This window comes from Cricetulus griseus, chromosome 6 (genome assembly GCF_003668045.3).
Source record: "Cricetulus griseus strain 17A/GY chromosome 6, alternate assembly CriGri-PICRH-1.0, whole genome shotgun sequence".
Classification (NCBI taxonomy): Eukaryota; Metazoa; Chordata; class Mammalia; order Rodentia; family Cricetidae; genus Cricetulus; species Cricetulus griseus.
This window is the reverse complement of record NC_048599.1, coordinates 49,261,935-49,278,456: the sequence shown is the minus strand read 5'-3', so window position 1 is coordinate 49,278,456 and position 16,522 is coordinate 49,261,935. Positions and strand designations below refer to the sequence as shown.

Genomic DNA, 16,522 nt, shown 5'->3' with positions numbered 1-16,522 from the left:
GCTAGCCTCGAACTCACAGAGATCTGCCTGCCACTGCTTCCCAAGTGCTGGGATTAAAGGCATGTGCCACCACCACCCGTCGCTCAAACGTGTTTTTATGACTTACATTTCTTATACATTAAACAAATTTGAGATTTAATTAACATGCCATAACATTTAGTATTTCAAAGCCTAAAGTTCAGTGGGTTTTAGAATGTTTACAAGGTTGCACACCCACTCCCACAGAATGCCAGAGCATTTCCATCACCCTAGAAAGGTTTCTTAGTAGTCATTCTCCATCTCCCTCTTTCCACAGTCTCAGCACTGACAGCTATTTTCCCACTATTCCTATGCAGATGGAGCTGTTAAACAGGTGGATTCATTGAATGTTTTGTGCATGTGTGTTGTGTGGATGTGTCTGGCTTTCTTTGTTTACCTCCTCAAATAAGTTTCAAGATTCACTCATGTTGTACTACGTATCAGCACTTTACTACTTTTGTTCTGAAAGAGTCTAGGCTACCCTTGAACTTAGTATGTAGTCAAGAATGAGCTTACACTATTAATTCTCCCACCTCCTCCAGAGTGCTAGGATTACAGGCATGTGCTATCACACCTAGTTTATTGATGCTGGAGTCAAACTCAGAGTTTCATGCATGCTGAGCAGGCAATCCACCAACTGAGCTATTCCTCCAGCCATGTTAAAAAAACAACAAAACAAAACAACATAAAAAGCTTCTGTTGGGGAATGTCCTTCTGTGTATGTTTATCTTATTGGTTGATGAATAAAGCACTGTTTGGCCAATAGGGAAGCAAGTTAGGCAGGAGTAGGAGTCAAGGAGGATTCTGGGAAATGTAGTAAAAAGAGATCCAGGCAGGAAGTGACATAGCAGGCAGACTCAGAATATAAGCAGGAACAAGAGGAAATCGTCCTCTTCCCCTTCCTCCTGCTCTCTGCTCTCGAGCCACCATGTGATGCATTCCACTGATATCCTCCATAAGATAAGTCTTATTTATGACTATAGTTGATAATTAAGACTGAGATAGCAGATAAGAAATCCTAGTCATTGGCCAACAGCATTGTAAATAATATAAGACTCTGAGTGTTATTTTGGGTGCTCCTGTGGCAGCAGGGTTCAGGTGACTTGGCATAAAGAATTATTGTAACAAGCTTCTTTTTAGAGAAGTTTTATGCTCTAAGGAAAAAAAAAATGAGCATGAAGTATAGGTGGTTCTCCTAAACCTTGTTTCCAAATATGCCCTCCATTACTTGCTTAGGGTTGAATAATATTACATTGTGTGGCTATACACATTCATTCACTAGTTAATGACTGTTTGGGTTGCTTCCCCATTTGGGGGTTTATAAACACTGTTACTATGAATATTTGTGTATAGTTTTTGTGTGAGCATATATTTTCAGTTTATCTACAGAATTCCAGAGTTATTCAGTAAATCTATGCTTACGTTTTAGGAAACTGTAAAAGCTTTCTCTAAAATAGTTACATTGGGTTATGTTTGTATCTACAATGTATGAAGATTCCAGTTTTTCCACATCCCCCAACACTATCTGTCTTTTTTAATGTAGCTATTCTAGTAAGTATGATGTAGAACCTCACTGTTTTTGCTTGTTTGCTATTGTTGTTTTGGGGGCATGAATGTGTGCAGGTTTTACTGGGGATTGAACCAAGAGGCTGAAGCACACCAGGTAGGCTTTTTTTTTTTCTTTTTTCTTTCTTTCTTTCTTTCTTTCTTTCTTTCTTTCTTTTTTCTTTTTTTTTTCTGATCTGTATCTCCAAACTTATTTTTACTTTTTATTTTGAGGCAGGGTCTTACTAAATTGCTCAGTCTGTCCTTGAATTTTCAAACCTCCTGCTTTTAGCGTCCTCGGATCTGGGATTATCAGCCAGTCCTACCAGGCCTGCCCCTCATTGGCATTTTGAGTTGCATTTTCCTGATGGTTAATGATACTGAACATTTCTTCTTATCCTCAACATCTTTGAGAAATGCCTACTCAGACTCTGCTCATTTCAAAATTGAGTCATTTGTCTTTTAATTGTTTGAACTGTAAGAGTCATATGTCCTGGATACTAGATCTTCTTAAGATACGTGACTTTCAAATGTTTCAAATGTTTCTTTTGGACATTTTTCAGATTTTAACTTTAGATTGATCAGACCTGACTAAAGTATTACAAGTTGTAGAACTGGTCACTCATTTTCAAGCCCCCTGGTGAGAGAGAAAACTATACTCAGGACATTAGAACCGAGAGAGAGATTTTAGAGATAAATTCAACTCCGTCATCTGGTAGAGAAAGCGAGCTGTCCAAGGCTAGGCACAGAGAGGGAGCTGGAAGCTGGGTTAGGGTTAGAACTCCTGTTTCTGACTCTTGATTCCTTTAAACCATCTCAGAACTGACAGATCAAGGTGAAAAACAAAAACAATGCATGTACAAGAAGGAATGTTGCTTTAAGCTAAATTTACTATCACTCACCCTGGGCATTTGAAATGGGAGAACTCACAGAGGATATAGGAAAGGCTTGAATCAAGAGAGATTTATTCAAAGTTGACTAGAAAAGGCACTGTGCCAGACTATGCTAGGAGATGTAAAGATGGGATTACACCTGATTTTGAGGACCCTTAGTGGCACTTAAAAACAATGATACATCAAACAGGGGTCAAGATAGGGCTGGAAAACACATTAATGCATATCTTTTAGTGGTTTTATACACTCCCAGAATAATTCCTAAAAACTCAGTATATTCTTTAAGTAGCCCATGTATTCAATATAATTTATTACCAGAATGAAATAGGAGTTGACTCTTACTGGGTGTATAATTAGGTCAGGCTATGTCTTTGAATCTCATATATAATCATATATAAATGGGCACAACAGTAACATTAACAGTCATATCAATGTTTTCTAGGACAGTGTGATGGTTTGAAAGAAAATGACCCCCAAAGAGAGTGGCACTATTAGTAGGTGTGGCCTAGTTGGAGGTAGTGTGTCACTGTGGAGGTGGGTTTGACACGTGGTCAAACCACGACCAGTGTCTCAGGCCACTTCCTGTTGCCTGCAAGTTAACATGTAGGACTCTCAGCTCCTTCTCCAGCACCATGTCTGCAAGCATGCCATGTGGCACCATGATGGTAATGGACTTAACCTCTGAAAATGTAAGCCACCCAATTAAATGTTGTTCCTTTATAAGAGTTGCTATGGTCATAGTGTCTCTTCACAGGAATAGAAACCCTAACTAAGACAGATGGATATCCTATGTCCTTAAGTTTCACAAGATATTTTGACTCAGGCTTCTTGGTCCAGTACTTTATTTTATCCTAAAGGATTCTGGTTAGATGTTAAATCACACAAGCAACCTTCTCATAGGGCTGTTTACTTACATGTTTGGAAGATGGTTGTTTGGGGCAGTTATACTTGGTTTTTAGATAAGGCCTATGAAAGATGAAAAATAAAATTAATTCTTGGTATAGAAGAATCAGGAAAGCTAGGAAAGAACAGTGGTTAAAACATTATGATTAGGATTTTAAACAATAGAATTTCTGCAAAAGGTAAAATAAATCAACATTATTATTTAATAAGATGTATTCTTACTCTCCCTTCCTTGGCCCTGTATTCTCCTCCCCAAGGACCACAACCAACCGCTCTTACCAATTTCTTTTGTGACTTTATTTTGAAAGGTTATCCTATGTACAAATGTAGCCTTCTAATAAATTAATGAAATCTATGTGGCCTCTTCATAGTTACAGTCTTATGTGAGTCTCAGTTCTTGAATATTGAGGGCTGGACATGAGAAAGAAGATGGTCAACTGCTTCATTAAAAAACTCCCTTGCTCTATATATCTTTGGTGTTTTTCAGAGGGGAGAGGGGTTTGTAAATAATCAAGTCTCCACATCATGGGTTCCACATTTATGATTTTCACTAACTTTTGATTTAAAAAAATGTGAAAAACAAAACTGCATTCATACCGAACATGTTGACTTTCCCTCCTTATTATTCTCTAAAGCAAACTATTTCCATGGCATTTCCATTGTACTGGGAACCATAAGTAACTTGCAGATGATTTCAAGTCTATAAAAGGACATGCATAGGTTACAAATAAACATTAGAGCATTTCATGTGAGGGACTGGAACATCTTCGGATTCAGGATGCAACAGGATGTAGAAGTCTGGCCAGCAAACCAAAGACAGAACAGAGCAGAACTGAGGAGGACTCAAATTCCATGGACCGAAACCCAAGACGAGGAGAGACTGATGAGCATAAGCCATGGGGGGCAGGGATGGCCTTAGTAAATTCTGTATCTTTCTGCGTTGAGTGATTGGCAGACCTGGGGAATGTATGTCAGTGGTAGACAGTGCATGTGACAGGCCAAGGAAGATGGCTCAGGAGTGAGAGCATTTGCTATGCTCATAGGGACCTTAGTTCAGATCTCCAGCAGCAATATAAAAATCAGGCATGGTGAGTGTGCCTGTAACCCTAGACACAAGCGGTAGAGATGAGAGGATCACAGCAGAGTGAACTTCAGACAGTGGGAGATCCTGTCTTAAAGGAAAAGGGGACGAGTGATAGAGCAGATACCCAACACCTGAGCCACCCAAATAGAGGAAAATACACCTGCGTTAAGCAAGACAGAGAAATAATAGGACAAAATGGTACAGTGCCAACAAGAGGAAAGGGTAAAGGGGTTATGTTCTGTCCACCTCAAATATATGCCAGGAGGGCATCACCAAGTTGGAGGATGTTGCTGCACCACTATTGTGGACTGAATGTAACCAACGCTCTTGCTTTAGTAAGCAAACACCAGAACTAGTTTTCTCTGATCAAAAACTGCTTTGCTGGGAACCAATTTTCCCAGAAAAAAGAAGGAACCAGAAAAGCTTCCAGTGTGGTAGATAATACTGTAGATCCTTTCTTCCTCTGCTATTAGGAAAGAACAAAGCTTACTTACATCTCTGCCAACAGACAAGCCACTACCCAGGTTTCTGTCCTAGAACTCACTTTGTACACCAGTGAGTTCAAGGTCTTGAACTCACTGAGATCCACCTGCCACTGCCTCCCATCTGCTGGGATTAAAGTTGTGAGCCACCACCCTCTGGCTCAGTTTTTTTTTTTTTTTTTTTTTTTTTTTTTTTAAATCATGCCTGGACTGAAATACTCCTTTTATTATTATAGGATCACCATGCAGGTTAAACAGACCAGAAACAAAAGGGTGGTACTGTGTTGCTATTAGCAACCAGAGCAACAAAACAAAACTATAGGGAGGTAAACTCACTTGGCATTCGGGTCCTTCAGCTTTCCCTTGGCTGCCAGGTACTCCTGGAGCTTTCTCCACCGTTCTTCTGCAAAATGTGGACATGAACAAACAACAGAAATTTAACTTGAGATTTTAACCAGTCCCTTTATAGTCCTAAAATATGATACCTTCCTGTAGCTATTTGGGCTTTGATAAAGTCACCAGTCCTGCTATGCTTGCTTTCAAATTAATATAAACACCAACGGTATCAGCTTGATGCCAAGCTCTTTACTAAGCTGTTGACAATAACACAATAATCCTGTAAGGTATTTTGCTGTTTGGGAGGGTAAATGACATGCTTAAATTTACCCACTAATAGGCAGCAAAGCCAGGTTTTGAAAGCAAGATTTTTTAACCCTTGAGCAAGTAGCACCTAGGACGGTGTACAGAACAACAAACAGGGGACACCGTATGCATCTTGAAGGCGACACGGGGGTGGGGCTCCAGGCCTGTCACAGATATCAGGGCTCACAACACCTTAACCCCAGCCCACATTTAATCAATCAACCTCCAGACAGTGCACATTTTATCAGTCGACTTGCAGAGGTGCAGGGACTCGGACTGAGGCAGAACCGGCCTCCTGACTCAGGTCAAAGTTCCGGCCATAACCAGCTGCCTGGGTGTCCACACGCGGCCATCGCTCGTCGCCCTGTGACCCGGGTCCAGCGTCCCGAACCTATCTGAGCCCGGGGCAGCCTGAAGCAGGCAGGGGGCAGCCCGGCAGCTTCGGCGGGAGGCTGGCGACCACACTTACCCGCGGCTGCGCTGGCAGCGGGGCCCGGTCCCACCATGACGCTACCTTGACAGTTTCTGCCTTCAAAAGGAGCGCCCTGTTCTGGAACGAGAACCCGGGCGCGTCCAGACGCTCCCATTGGTTCCGCGACTTTGAAATTCGCCAACCGGAAGGCAGAGAGGGCGGGATAACAGGAAATAGGCGCCTTACGGTTGGCCCCGGGGCCTCCTCGAGGCTCTGCGATTGGAGGACAATCTCCGAGAAGGTCGGCCCAGTGGCCGGGTCACTTCCGTGGCTGTGTCGCTGGGCTGGAGCCGGTGGGTGACGCTACAGCTGACAGGCAGGCGCGCAAAGAATAGATCTTTTTGCAGCCAGATAAGGACAGCTGTGACAGACAGACAGACAGGGAGAAGCAATGCTCTGTGTCAACTAGGCTGGCGTTGGCCGCAAATAATAGCATGCCAAATGAAAGTAGTCCGTAGTAGTTATTGTTTTCTTTTCTTCTTTCTTTTTAAATTTTATTTATTTATTTATTTTTGTTTTTTTCAGACAGGGTTTCTCTGTGTTGCTTTGGAGGCTGTCCTGGAACTCACTCTGTAGACCAGGCTGGTCTCAAACTCACAGAGATCTACCTGCCTCTGTCTCCCAAGTGTTGGGATTAAAGGCGCGCACCACCACTTCCCAGCCTGATTGGTTTAGTAAAAGCTAAATGGCCAATAGGTAGGCAGGAGAGGATAGGCACTCTTCTAGGAAGAGATTGGAACTCTGAGAAGTGAGGTGGAATTTACCATCGAGACAGGGTAAAGTTGGATGTACAGTATTGAGGAGAGGTAAGGAGCCACGTGGCAGAATGTAGATTAATATAAACAAGTTAAGTTATATGATCTAATTGGGAAGAAGCCTAAGCTAAGGCCAAGCTTTCATAATAAGTCTCATGTCACTATTTGGGAGCTGGCGGTCCAAAGGAAGTCTGACAACAACCAACCATCTATTGTAAAACCCAAGCAAAAAAGATAACAAATAAATATATGTCAGCTCAAACTTGTTTTATTTAATTATGATCAACAACAATGCATTGATTATTATTGTCGATACTCATGTGACACTGTGGTTTGAGAACAAATTTAGAACCCAGAGCAAACACTGATTGCATTCTAGAAAGGAAACTTCAAGTAACAGTGATGTGGTAGTCACAGTTAAGATCTTTCCATCTTTGGATTGTTGGATTTAATTACAGGTGAGGTTGATGATGTAAGAATACCCAGACAATTTCAGGGATAGAAGGGTGAAAGAGTGGCCCAATTATCATCTTAAATGAACAAAGTAAACAATACAGATCCATGGCCATAATTACAGGATTCCCAAGTAAGAGAATGTGGAGAGCTTCATGGCTGTGGAGAAAGCATAACGTCTACAACATGGTGCTATGAAGTAGCTACGTCTGACTGACTCCACCTAGAATGCCCTGCTGCTGAGGACACTGGTCAAGCTCAGAGGATTTAAGGATGTGCCATAAATAATATAATTATCATAAATATATTTATAAATACATATATAAAATAACTTAAAAATAGCATTCAACATTCTGTCTTCATGAGGAGGATTTCATCCAAATGCTCTCATTGGAATAAAACCCGCTGAGGTAGGAAAGATGTAACTATTGTCCTCTTCCTTTTAAAAATGGTAGAATTAAGTTCTTATAGCTTTATCCTACTCAGTCAGCAATTTGGAAGCAGAAGGTACACAGTTTGATTGACATAGTGGATTTGTGGATTCTCTTTCCAACTGCCGTTGAGTGTACTTTTTAGTTTTCTTATGCTGTAGTTAACCCATCTGTAATATGGGTAGAGTCTTTTTGATCACTACAGCTCTGTTCCTCCTAAGAATGTCATGAAGAATAATAATTAAAGTGATTAGTACTGTGCAAAGTATAGGGTGCTCTTTAAATAACAAATAACATTATATGTTGGGGTTGATTCCTTTAGGCTTTGCTCTTCTCTCACGAAGAGGGTAAACATTCATTTAGAATTACAAAGGCTCAGCACATGCCTTGCAAGTGACTCAGGGTGAAGAACCTTCCTGTACATGGTACATACAGATTGTTAGCACTTCTCAAGTAAGTGGACCCCAGAGATAAGGCTGCTCTTATGCGATCTGGAAGTCTGTCATGGAGGGCAGTCCCCTTGCCAGGTGCACCTCGCTTTGTTCTTTTGTGGCAATAAAGAGCTCTGGGTAGGCAGCTGATGAGAAGTAGTTCTTTGAGTTGACTGCTTTCCAGAAGAAAATGAGGTCGGTCTCACTCCCTGTGATGACTTTCGGTGTCTCAGGTATCTCCTGTGATAAGCAAAACAGAATTCTGTTAGTGCCCAAGAAGGTGTTGGAAAAACACTGAAGTGTCACCTTCTGGTATCTGGCCTTCATGAGAAGCAGCACTCTGGAAGCCTGACTCAGATATGAGCCAGGCTTCTCCATTTGTTCACTCAACATTTATCTCATGCCTATTCGATGTATGGTTCAGACTATTCATGACTTAATTTCCTTAGTTAATAGGAGAGAAATCTAAATGAATCATGCAGACTGTCAATGATACCAGCGTTTCCCTGTATCCAGACAATTGGGGCAAAACACTGCGTGCGTGTATCCTGTTTTAAATGCTGGCTCCAGGTACTCTCACCAAATCTGAGCACTGATGGCTCTAAGATGTCTAAACATTCTGACCCCCTGAGCATACACATCACACCTTTCTGGAAACAGTAGAGGATTGAGATGATGTTTATCTCTAAGTTTCAGCCAAAATCTGAAAGTTAACCATACCCATACACACAAATAACTGAAACCCCACAATGCTTCCCCAATGGATTAGTTGCTGACAGCTTTGAGCACAGCCGTTTTTAGACTGTCCTCTTCCTCTGAGTATGAATAAACTCTGACAATAACCTTCATGGAAAAATACATTTCAAATTCCGTGTTTGTTAAGACTCTTTTTGGGACTCTCTTTATAAGTAAATAACCTGATCATCTTCCTTGGAGTTTCAACATCACACTGTCCTTCCAGACTTGCTCATCTCCCGCGTTTACCCGTTCCTTGTTGTGCCTCCACATGATCATACAAGGTCTGGTCCCTTTTACGTGCTCACCTCATCCTCCTGCCACACTTCTCTGGAACTTCCCAGCTGAGCTCCCAGCTTTCACTAGAGCTTTCCTTCTAGAATATTGTCCATTTAAGAAATGTAACTGATACCAGCACCCTGCACTGTCTGAAACCCTTTAGTGGCTTTCAAATTGTATATCAAATGTGTGCTGACCCTTGCTGGTGGCCTGTGGGCTCATGAAGTACTAACCACACAGATCCCAATAGCTGAAGGATGGCCCATCCCTACCTCTTATTAGCCTGTCTTGTCTCTCTGGGAGCTCCACTCTTGTCTCTCCCTCTAAATAACACTCTGCTATTTTCTCTCTTAGTACCTTGTGCATTTTCTGACCAACATTTTCCTTTCTTGTTGTTCTCTATTCGACTTATCTATTGTCTGTGTCCTAGAGTACTATGTCCCATAAGGTTAGGGATTTTGGCTTGCCATTCTCCATAGCTTTTAATGCTGTACTTGAAAAAGAGAAGGCTCTTGGTAAATAATGGCTTGTTGAATGAATTCATGAATGAAGTGACTGTCCTACTTAGTAGATAACACTTTCATTTTATTTGATTCAGACAGAGAAATACAGGCGCCCACCTACATTTTAGGTGGAAATTGGAGGCATTGAACTATACATTTACTGATTGAGAGTCACATTCTTCTCCATGGTAAAGTCTAATGCCTAAGTGTGTGTGTGTGTGTGTGTGTGTGTGTGTGTGTGTGTGTGTGTGTGTGTGTGTGTTTGAGGGGGATGGCTGTAGAGAACATGGAGATGGGATGAGAGACAACAGTATCACCAATTGAACACTGGAGTGAGAAAGCAAAGGTTTGAGTGTTGTGCTCTTAGCTTTTGGCTTCACCTGTGTTAGCAAGTGGTTAATCCTTTCTGATCTCAGTGGGCTTGTTTGAGTTTGTTTTTGAGGCTTGCCCTGGTCTCATAATGCCCAGTACCATTCAAGTCAGATGGTAGATGTCAGTAAAGATCAACAGAACCAACGGATGCTCTGAGATGGGAGGCAAATACAGTCAGGGAGGAAAAGGTGAGCATGTGGTGACTGTGGCCATCCTCGGAGGGACATCTGCTTGCTGTGATTGCTTACAAACAGAGGGAGGTAAATGAGGGCAAGTTTAAGATGGAAGTCAACTGACCTTCAGCAACACAGGCTGGTCTTCACCTTGCGCGCTCACAAACAGCTGAGTATTTGAGATTTTTAGAGTAACAGGATATTTAGAGTCTCCCGATGAGTAGGCATACATGTCAAATTTTACTGTCAAAGAAAAAGCCAGAAAGAAAGTAAATCCACTATTTTTTAAAAATATAAAACAGGTATTTAGATAGGTGTGTGTGTGTGTGTGTGTGTGTGTGTGTGTGTGTGTGTGTGTGTGTAGAAAATGTGTAGATTAAGCCAATATGTGAGGGGAACTATGTGGTAAGTAGGAAATAGGATACACAACAATTTGCAAAAGTCATAGGGTACAAACTATGGTCTTCAACTTGAGTGCTCACAAACAGCTGAGTATTTGAACTGAACATGGTAACTGAAGTGTGCACAGTGTCTCAAGTCAGAAAGAACCTTGCCTGCTTATTATAAAGTTTCTGTGGTGGCTCTTTAAAAGTAATCTTGTATATTGATGGTGCATTCTGCATCTAAAACAGGTTTATTACGAAAGCTGGATTTGTACAACAATAAATTTTAGACACTGAATTTCGTCCTTCAGACTCCATTGCAGTTAGGGGCTGTTTGGCTTTCCCATCATATTAGCAAGCTCTTCCTAACTGAATGATAGTTTTAAGTTGGATTGTCAGCTTACTATCAGATAGTGAATGATTGCACCTTGTTAGCTTCTGGGTAAGTCATTAAATATTTGTGACACTCAGTTTTCTCTTCTTTAAAATTAGAACAGGGAGGTCATATTGAGAATGTCTATAAGCACCCAAGAGATGGTACATCAGAAAGCTCTCTGTCCCAGGTAGTGAACTCAGGTAGGAAAGTGCTCTCTGGTGGAACGCAAAGATTTGGATGATAGTCTGTCTGTCCTTCCCAGGGATTCTTGGTGGGGGTGGGGGTGCTTCATTCTGTTCTAGAATTGTGCAAAGCCCAGAAGGTAGATAAGTTTGTGTTTTGAAAGCAGAAAGTTTGAAAGAAGCAAAGAAACCCAAGGAGGGGAGGAGTGACAGGGTGGCCATTTACCTTCATGTTGCAGGTCAGTTAATGAAGCTGCTTTGAGATGCACCTTGTCTGCATCCAGGTAGATATTTTGATTGAGGGAATCATTCAGGACGAAGTCCTGCTTGACACGCCTTATCAGTTTGTATCTCACATTGCTCTGGAAGAATTGAGGTGCTGAATCTGATTGGATGGTCTCTAGGATCATTACCACAAGTTCAGGTTATTGCCTAGTTACAAATATAGATGATGTACACATGCTAATACAAGCATCAGATGTAGCTCTGAGAGGGACTGTAGGGGTAGCCAATCCACGTGGAACAGCCAGAGTTGAACTCAATCAGCAGAAGGCTTGATTACAGTTAGGGTTTTTATTATGGTTATTTCTTAATTTTGTTTTTTTTTTTGTAAACCAATTCATCAGACAATAATTTTATTTTACCTTTTGAAAGAGTTCTTGAGAAAATTTTGCATTTTAGTTAGCTATTTTCTTTTCTTTCTCTCAATATGGAGCCCTGGCTGGCTTGGAACTCACTCTGCAGAAAAGAATAGTCTCCAACTCATAGAGATTCTCCTGTCTCTGCCTGCCTCCCACTGGGATTAAAGGTGTTAACTATCATGCCTGGCCCTGTTAGCAGGTTTCCAAAAGACAAGGAAGACTACCAGTCTTCCCAGTCTATATTTTTCAGATGAATCTATGCTAAGATAAAAGTAATTGTGTTAAAAATTATATACCACAATGTTATGTCCTCATTATCTATAATATATATATATATATATATATATATATATATATATATATATCAGATAGTATACAGGTCTACCATCTTCCTGGAAAGTATATGTCTGAGTAGCTTCATGAATCTCCAGGTTCTGACTAATTTCACTTCTAAGATGCTATTCTAAGAAAATGAATGGTGATGGAAACTGACATAGATGTTTATTGCCATTTCAGTGTTGAAAAATTTGCCTGTAAAATGTCTGTAAACGGAAAAAGCTGGGTCTGAGATTGTGTGTAGTATACCAATGATGATGTTGGGCATGTTTGCTCCAGTGTGTATCTTATGCACAGAAGTCTTTTAGGAACCATTCCCTGGTGTTGGTAGGGTTAAAAGCTGGGTGGCAAAAATGAGTGAATGTTAATATTCTTTTTTCTACTTTGTTTTATTTTAAAACTTTCGAGGCGGAGAGGTATTGTTTTCCAGGTTTTACATTAAAATGAGTACTTGGTTTATGTTTCCTGTGCAGGAATGTATAGAAAAGACATGAAAGACAAACTCAGGGTTCTCATAGTCATAGTGGACCGAATTAGCTGCATGGTTTCTCACATATGAGCCTCATTTCCTCATATGTAAACCGAGAGGAGGAGGAGGTTGTTTTGTAGCCTACAGAGAGTGCAGCCATCAATAAATGAGTAGTGTTGCATCATTTACAAAGGCAATGGGAGTAATCACAATGGCTGACATTTCTTGGGTGATGACTTCACATTAGACATTCTTCTAGTCTAAATGTTTTGAGGTATTGGCTTCTTTAATCTTTACAGGAACCCAGTGAGGTGTAAGACTTGGTCATCTCTATTCACAGTATGGGGAACTGAAGCCCAGAGAGACGGAGGATCATGACTAAGGAGATGGAACCTAGTAGAGGTCATGGGCTAATGGACTGTGACTGCTTTCTCTCCAACCAAAGACCTTTGGATGACCTTTATAATACAGCCAAGAAAGGAACCCTTCAACAACTGTTCTAGACTCAGGTTACCATTGATCTCTCCCTTCTGGAGAAGAGCAGCATTTAATCTTTCTTTGTTATAGTTATTGACCTAATGTCCTATTATTTTGGTTCCAAGATTTATTTTCTTTCTACTTCATTATCATCATTTTCTTAAAACTAAAAAATTGGATTTTTGTTATGTTTCATCCCTTACCTTCTAAATTGCGGGTTATGGTCTCCAGGTCATCTTCAGCAAAGGCCTGATTGAAGCCCAGCCGTCTCTTCTTCAGAATCTTCCCTGAGTCTGATGATGCTGCCACCATCACTAGGCTCTCCTCAAAGGTGAAGTTGGACACCTTTGAGGTTTCAGAGGTTCTCAGAGATACAAATTTATCTGTGCAATTCTCATGAAGTGAGCCACAGCTTGCATCGTAGAAGGATTTCTGTAAGGAAGGGAAGTGGCACCTGAGCGCTTACCTATGACCTCATGATGAGACTCTTTAGTAGGGTCTGTATCCTACAGACTTAGTGAGACGGATCTCCCTTCTGGGTGTAGGGAACCAACCTGTGCTTCATCCCTCCCTCCCCTCTCATCCTCCACTGCCCTTCCTTCCCTTCTGCTCCATTCCATTCTTGGATTTCCCTGAAACCAAGGCTGGGGTTGAGGGGGGGTCTTTTCACCCACCTTTAGGCTCAAAAAGAAAAAATTTTAATTAAACAGATTAACATGTGATCCTGGTGAGTGAGATCCTTCTGTCAAAAGGTTTGACATCTATTCCAGAGTACTCAAAATATTTTAAAAAATACTTTTGGCCCTCTGTGTTGCCTGCTCAAATTAAACTAACCTTAAGGTTCAAAATATTTTTTAAACCTAAATCACATTTGTACTAAAATGTGAATCTTTTTGTAATTACTTCCTAAATAATATAATCACTGATTCATAAGTATAACAATTGTTTCTATAGCATTCACAGTGTGGCAGGTGTAGTTTTAAGACATCTAGATATGATTTAAAGTTATTTCAGAATACATGTATATTTTATATAAATAGAAGGTCACTTAATATAAAGGACTTGAACATCTGCAGGAGGTGATCTCCCTAGGGGGCCTTGCAGTCAAGGACCCATGGATACCGTTGGTGTGTCTATTTTTCTGGAAGCAGCTTTTAAAACAGGTATCACAGATACACAAAATAACATGCTGAGTGTGTGTGACGTTTTCCCTTTCTCTTAGCCAGCTTCCTCTCCCTCAGTTCTGTGGGCTATCAGAGAATGATGTCAACATAGCATGTTAGGAGAGGTGTCCAGGTGAGGTGGATTGAAGCAACTGGCTAAAGATGCCAAAACTAACAATTTGAAGGAGCCTGGCCCAGAAGTTCTTAGGGCTTCAGATAACCCTTCTTCTCTGTTATGGAAGAGTCAATGAGCATGAAGAATGCCAGTTAACTATTAGTATAGAGAGGCAAGTGATCTCACTAATAATAAATAAATGTATTTTAGACCTTTAACAAAAGTGTATAATACTCAACCTTCATTTTGCATTTCTGGTAGTATGTAAAAAGAAAATCCAAATCTATAAGAATGATAACCATATGCTTACCTGACTCAGAGAGAGATGATCAAGGGCAGAACTGTATTCTTCATTTTCACTGTCAAAAACATATAAGGAGACTGTATTTTTGTTCATCATTCCACTGAGGTCCGTAGGCATCATATCTTAATGACCACATTAGCTTTTGGTAATACAGACAACATTCCTGAATACTGATTTAGACATAGGTACTATTGAGTCTGAATGCTCTAACACAGCACTGGGTTTTAGTGGCTGTTTAAGAGTTACTTCTTTCTTTGGAGAACTCGATCCCAGTCAGGATGAGAGTCAGCCTTACAGTAACTTGGGCACACGAACACACACACACACACACACACACACACACACACACACACACACACACACACTACTCTTTGAAAAGCTAAAGACTTCTGCATATTCATGTCTACACACATAGTAACTCATTTGTCTACTAATTTGGAGTTAGTAATTATTAGAACAGCTTTGCACTTTATCTGTAAAAATTAGGCATGATTAATAAATCAAAGAGCCTTATTGGACTTCAGGAAAGGCTGAAGCTGCTAAAAGAAAAGAGAAACTTTTGAAGTACTTCAGATACACTTTGTCATACATTGTTTTCACATACTAAAACAGATTCTATATTTAACAGTATTCAAGCACTAGTTTGTAGCTTCATTAGCATTAACATTAATTGCAAACAAAAACATCTTGTTAGTTAAGAATGTTCTAGAATTTCAGCTCTGCTCATTTATCTTCTGTATCAGGGTGAAGTTTCACTGTGGGTATGAGTTCATGTGCCCAAGAGCTGTTTCCTCCTCTTGACTGGGAGCAGGTTCTCCCAAGAATGAATTTTCTCTCAAACAGTTCATTAATAGCTGCTGCTGTATAGAGCATACAAACTCTATCAAGTGCCTAAGTTGATGTTAATTTAAGATTATGTAGGAGTCAGTACACCTCAAAAATATTTTTCTAAATTCCCATTTCACTCAGGGAAATACCACTTTAGCATGTTGGAGGTCTTATCCTTCTAGCTCTTCTCTGGTCTTGACTGGACTTCAGAGCCAGTGTATATCTACAGAGCCTCTGACAACATGGCACTTGACTGGCCACTTGAACACCTAGTTGGAGTCATTGAATCACAAAAAGTAGAATGTGTTTCTTACCTGTAACAGTTCTTCAGGTCTTCAAACAAGTCCGGAACTTTGGCCATCTTGACCTCTACAAAAGAACAGTGGTGGTCAGCTCTCCACCTCTGAACCCCGTGCTTGCAAGGGCAGTGACCCTGCTTCGCTCTTCTTGAGAAACTACAATGAGTGGCTGACTTATCACATGCCCAGAATTTCCTCTATTCTTCTTCATACGCCCTTACATTATTTGTATAAGCTTTGTTCTCCTCTCTTAACTTGTACATTTGTTTTAGAATGTTTTCTCTATCTTGGTATTCTTTGTGTCCAGCCCATTCCATCACACATAGTAGGCATTCAATAAAGGTGAATAGGATAAGGAAAAAAAAAAAAAGGAAAACCACCTGCATGAGGTATCTGCCTTCTATAGAGGCGAGGGAGATAGAGAACGGGAACCAGCATATCTCATTTTTGTCAGTAGAAATTTCCTATCTACAGGAAAAGATTAGGCTGAACTGATGGATTCCCTCCCAGGAATCCTGTTCAGCTGCCCCCTCAGGTCCTTATCACTAGAAAGAGAGCTCTTCTCTGAAATCTGTGATTCCAGCTTACACACCAAATCAGGAACAACAAGAGAAAGAAAGAGAACAGACTATAGCCTTACAGAAGGTGCCTTGAGAGAAGACAGTCAAGGAGCAAACAAAAGACAATCTCCATAGCCTCAGATGTGATAAGGACAATACCTTTGCCGACTCAAGCTCCAATGAGGTGACTCCCTCTCTGCCCTGGAGACTTATGCCTG

The 16,522-nt window shown here is 40.7% G+C and overlaps 2 protein-coding genes across 2 annotated transcripts in view; both read right to left on the bottom strand.

The window, feature by feature from the left end:
• The window catches only part of Ckap2l (cytoskeleton associated protein 2 like), a 28,156-nt gene extending 21,985 nt beyond the window's left edge, over positions 1-6,171 (bottom strand). The window contains exons 1-3 of the mRNA XM_027421832.2: positions 6,037-6,171; positions 5,262-5,328; positions 3,371-3,422 (exon numbers count right to left, since the gene is read on the bottom strand). Of these exons, the coding sequence (XP_027277633.1) occupies positions 3,371-3,422; positions 5,262-5,328; positions 6,037-6,154 (237 nt within the window). The 5' untranslated portion in view covers positions 6,155-6,171. The remainder of the gene's footprint in view (positions 1-3,370; positions 3,423-5,261; positions 5,329-6,036) is intronic.
• A 1,821-nt stretch (positions 6,172-7,992) lies between these two features.
• Il1a (interleukin 1 alpha) lies at positions 7,993-15,806 on the bottom strand. The gene is made up of 6 exons (XM_035447011.1): positions 15,760-15,806; positions 14,624-14,672; positions 13,239-13,467; positions 11,339-11,512; positions 10,296-10,414; positions 7,993-8,349 (listed from the first exon to the last, which is right to left on the bottom strand). Exons 1-6 carry the CDS (start codon positions 15,804-15,806, stop codon positions 8,161-8,163), a joined length of 807 nt encoding a protein of 268 aa, XP_035302902.1. The 3' UTR covers positions 7,993-8,160.
• Between the last annotated feature and the right edge of the window lie 716 nt (positions 15,807-16,522).

Bases quoted from the DNA above. Each gene is read 5' to 3' on its own strand.
- Il1a (XM_035447011.1), bottom strand. From the start codon at position 15,806: ATGGCCAAAGTTCCGGACTTGTTTGAAGACCTGAAGAACTGTTACAG. The intron at 11,513-13,238 runs GTAAGGGATGAA...TAATGATCCTAG, and splicing joins CATAACCCGCAATTTAGAAG to AGACCATCCAATCAGATTCA. The intron at 8,350-10,295 runs GTCAGTTGACTT...TGCTTATCACAG, and splicing joins ACCAGCCTGTGTTGCTGAAG to GAGATACCTGAGACACCGAA.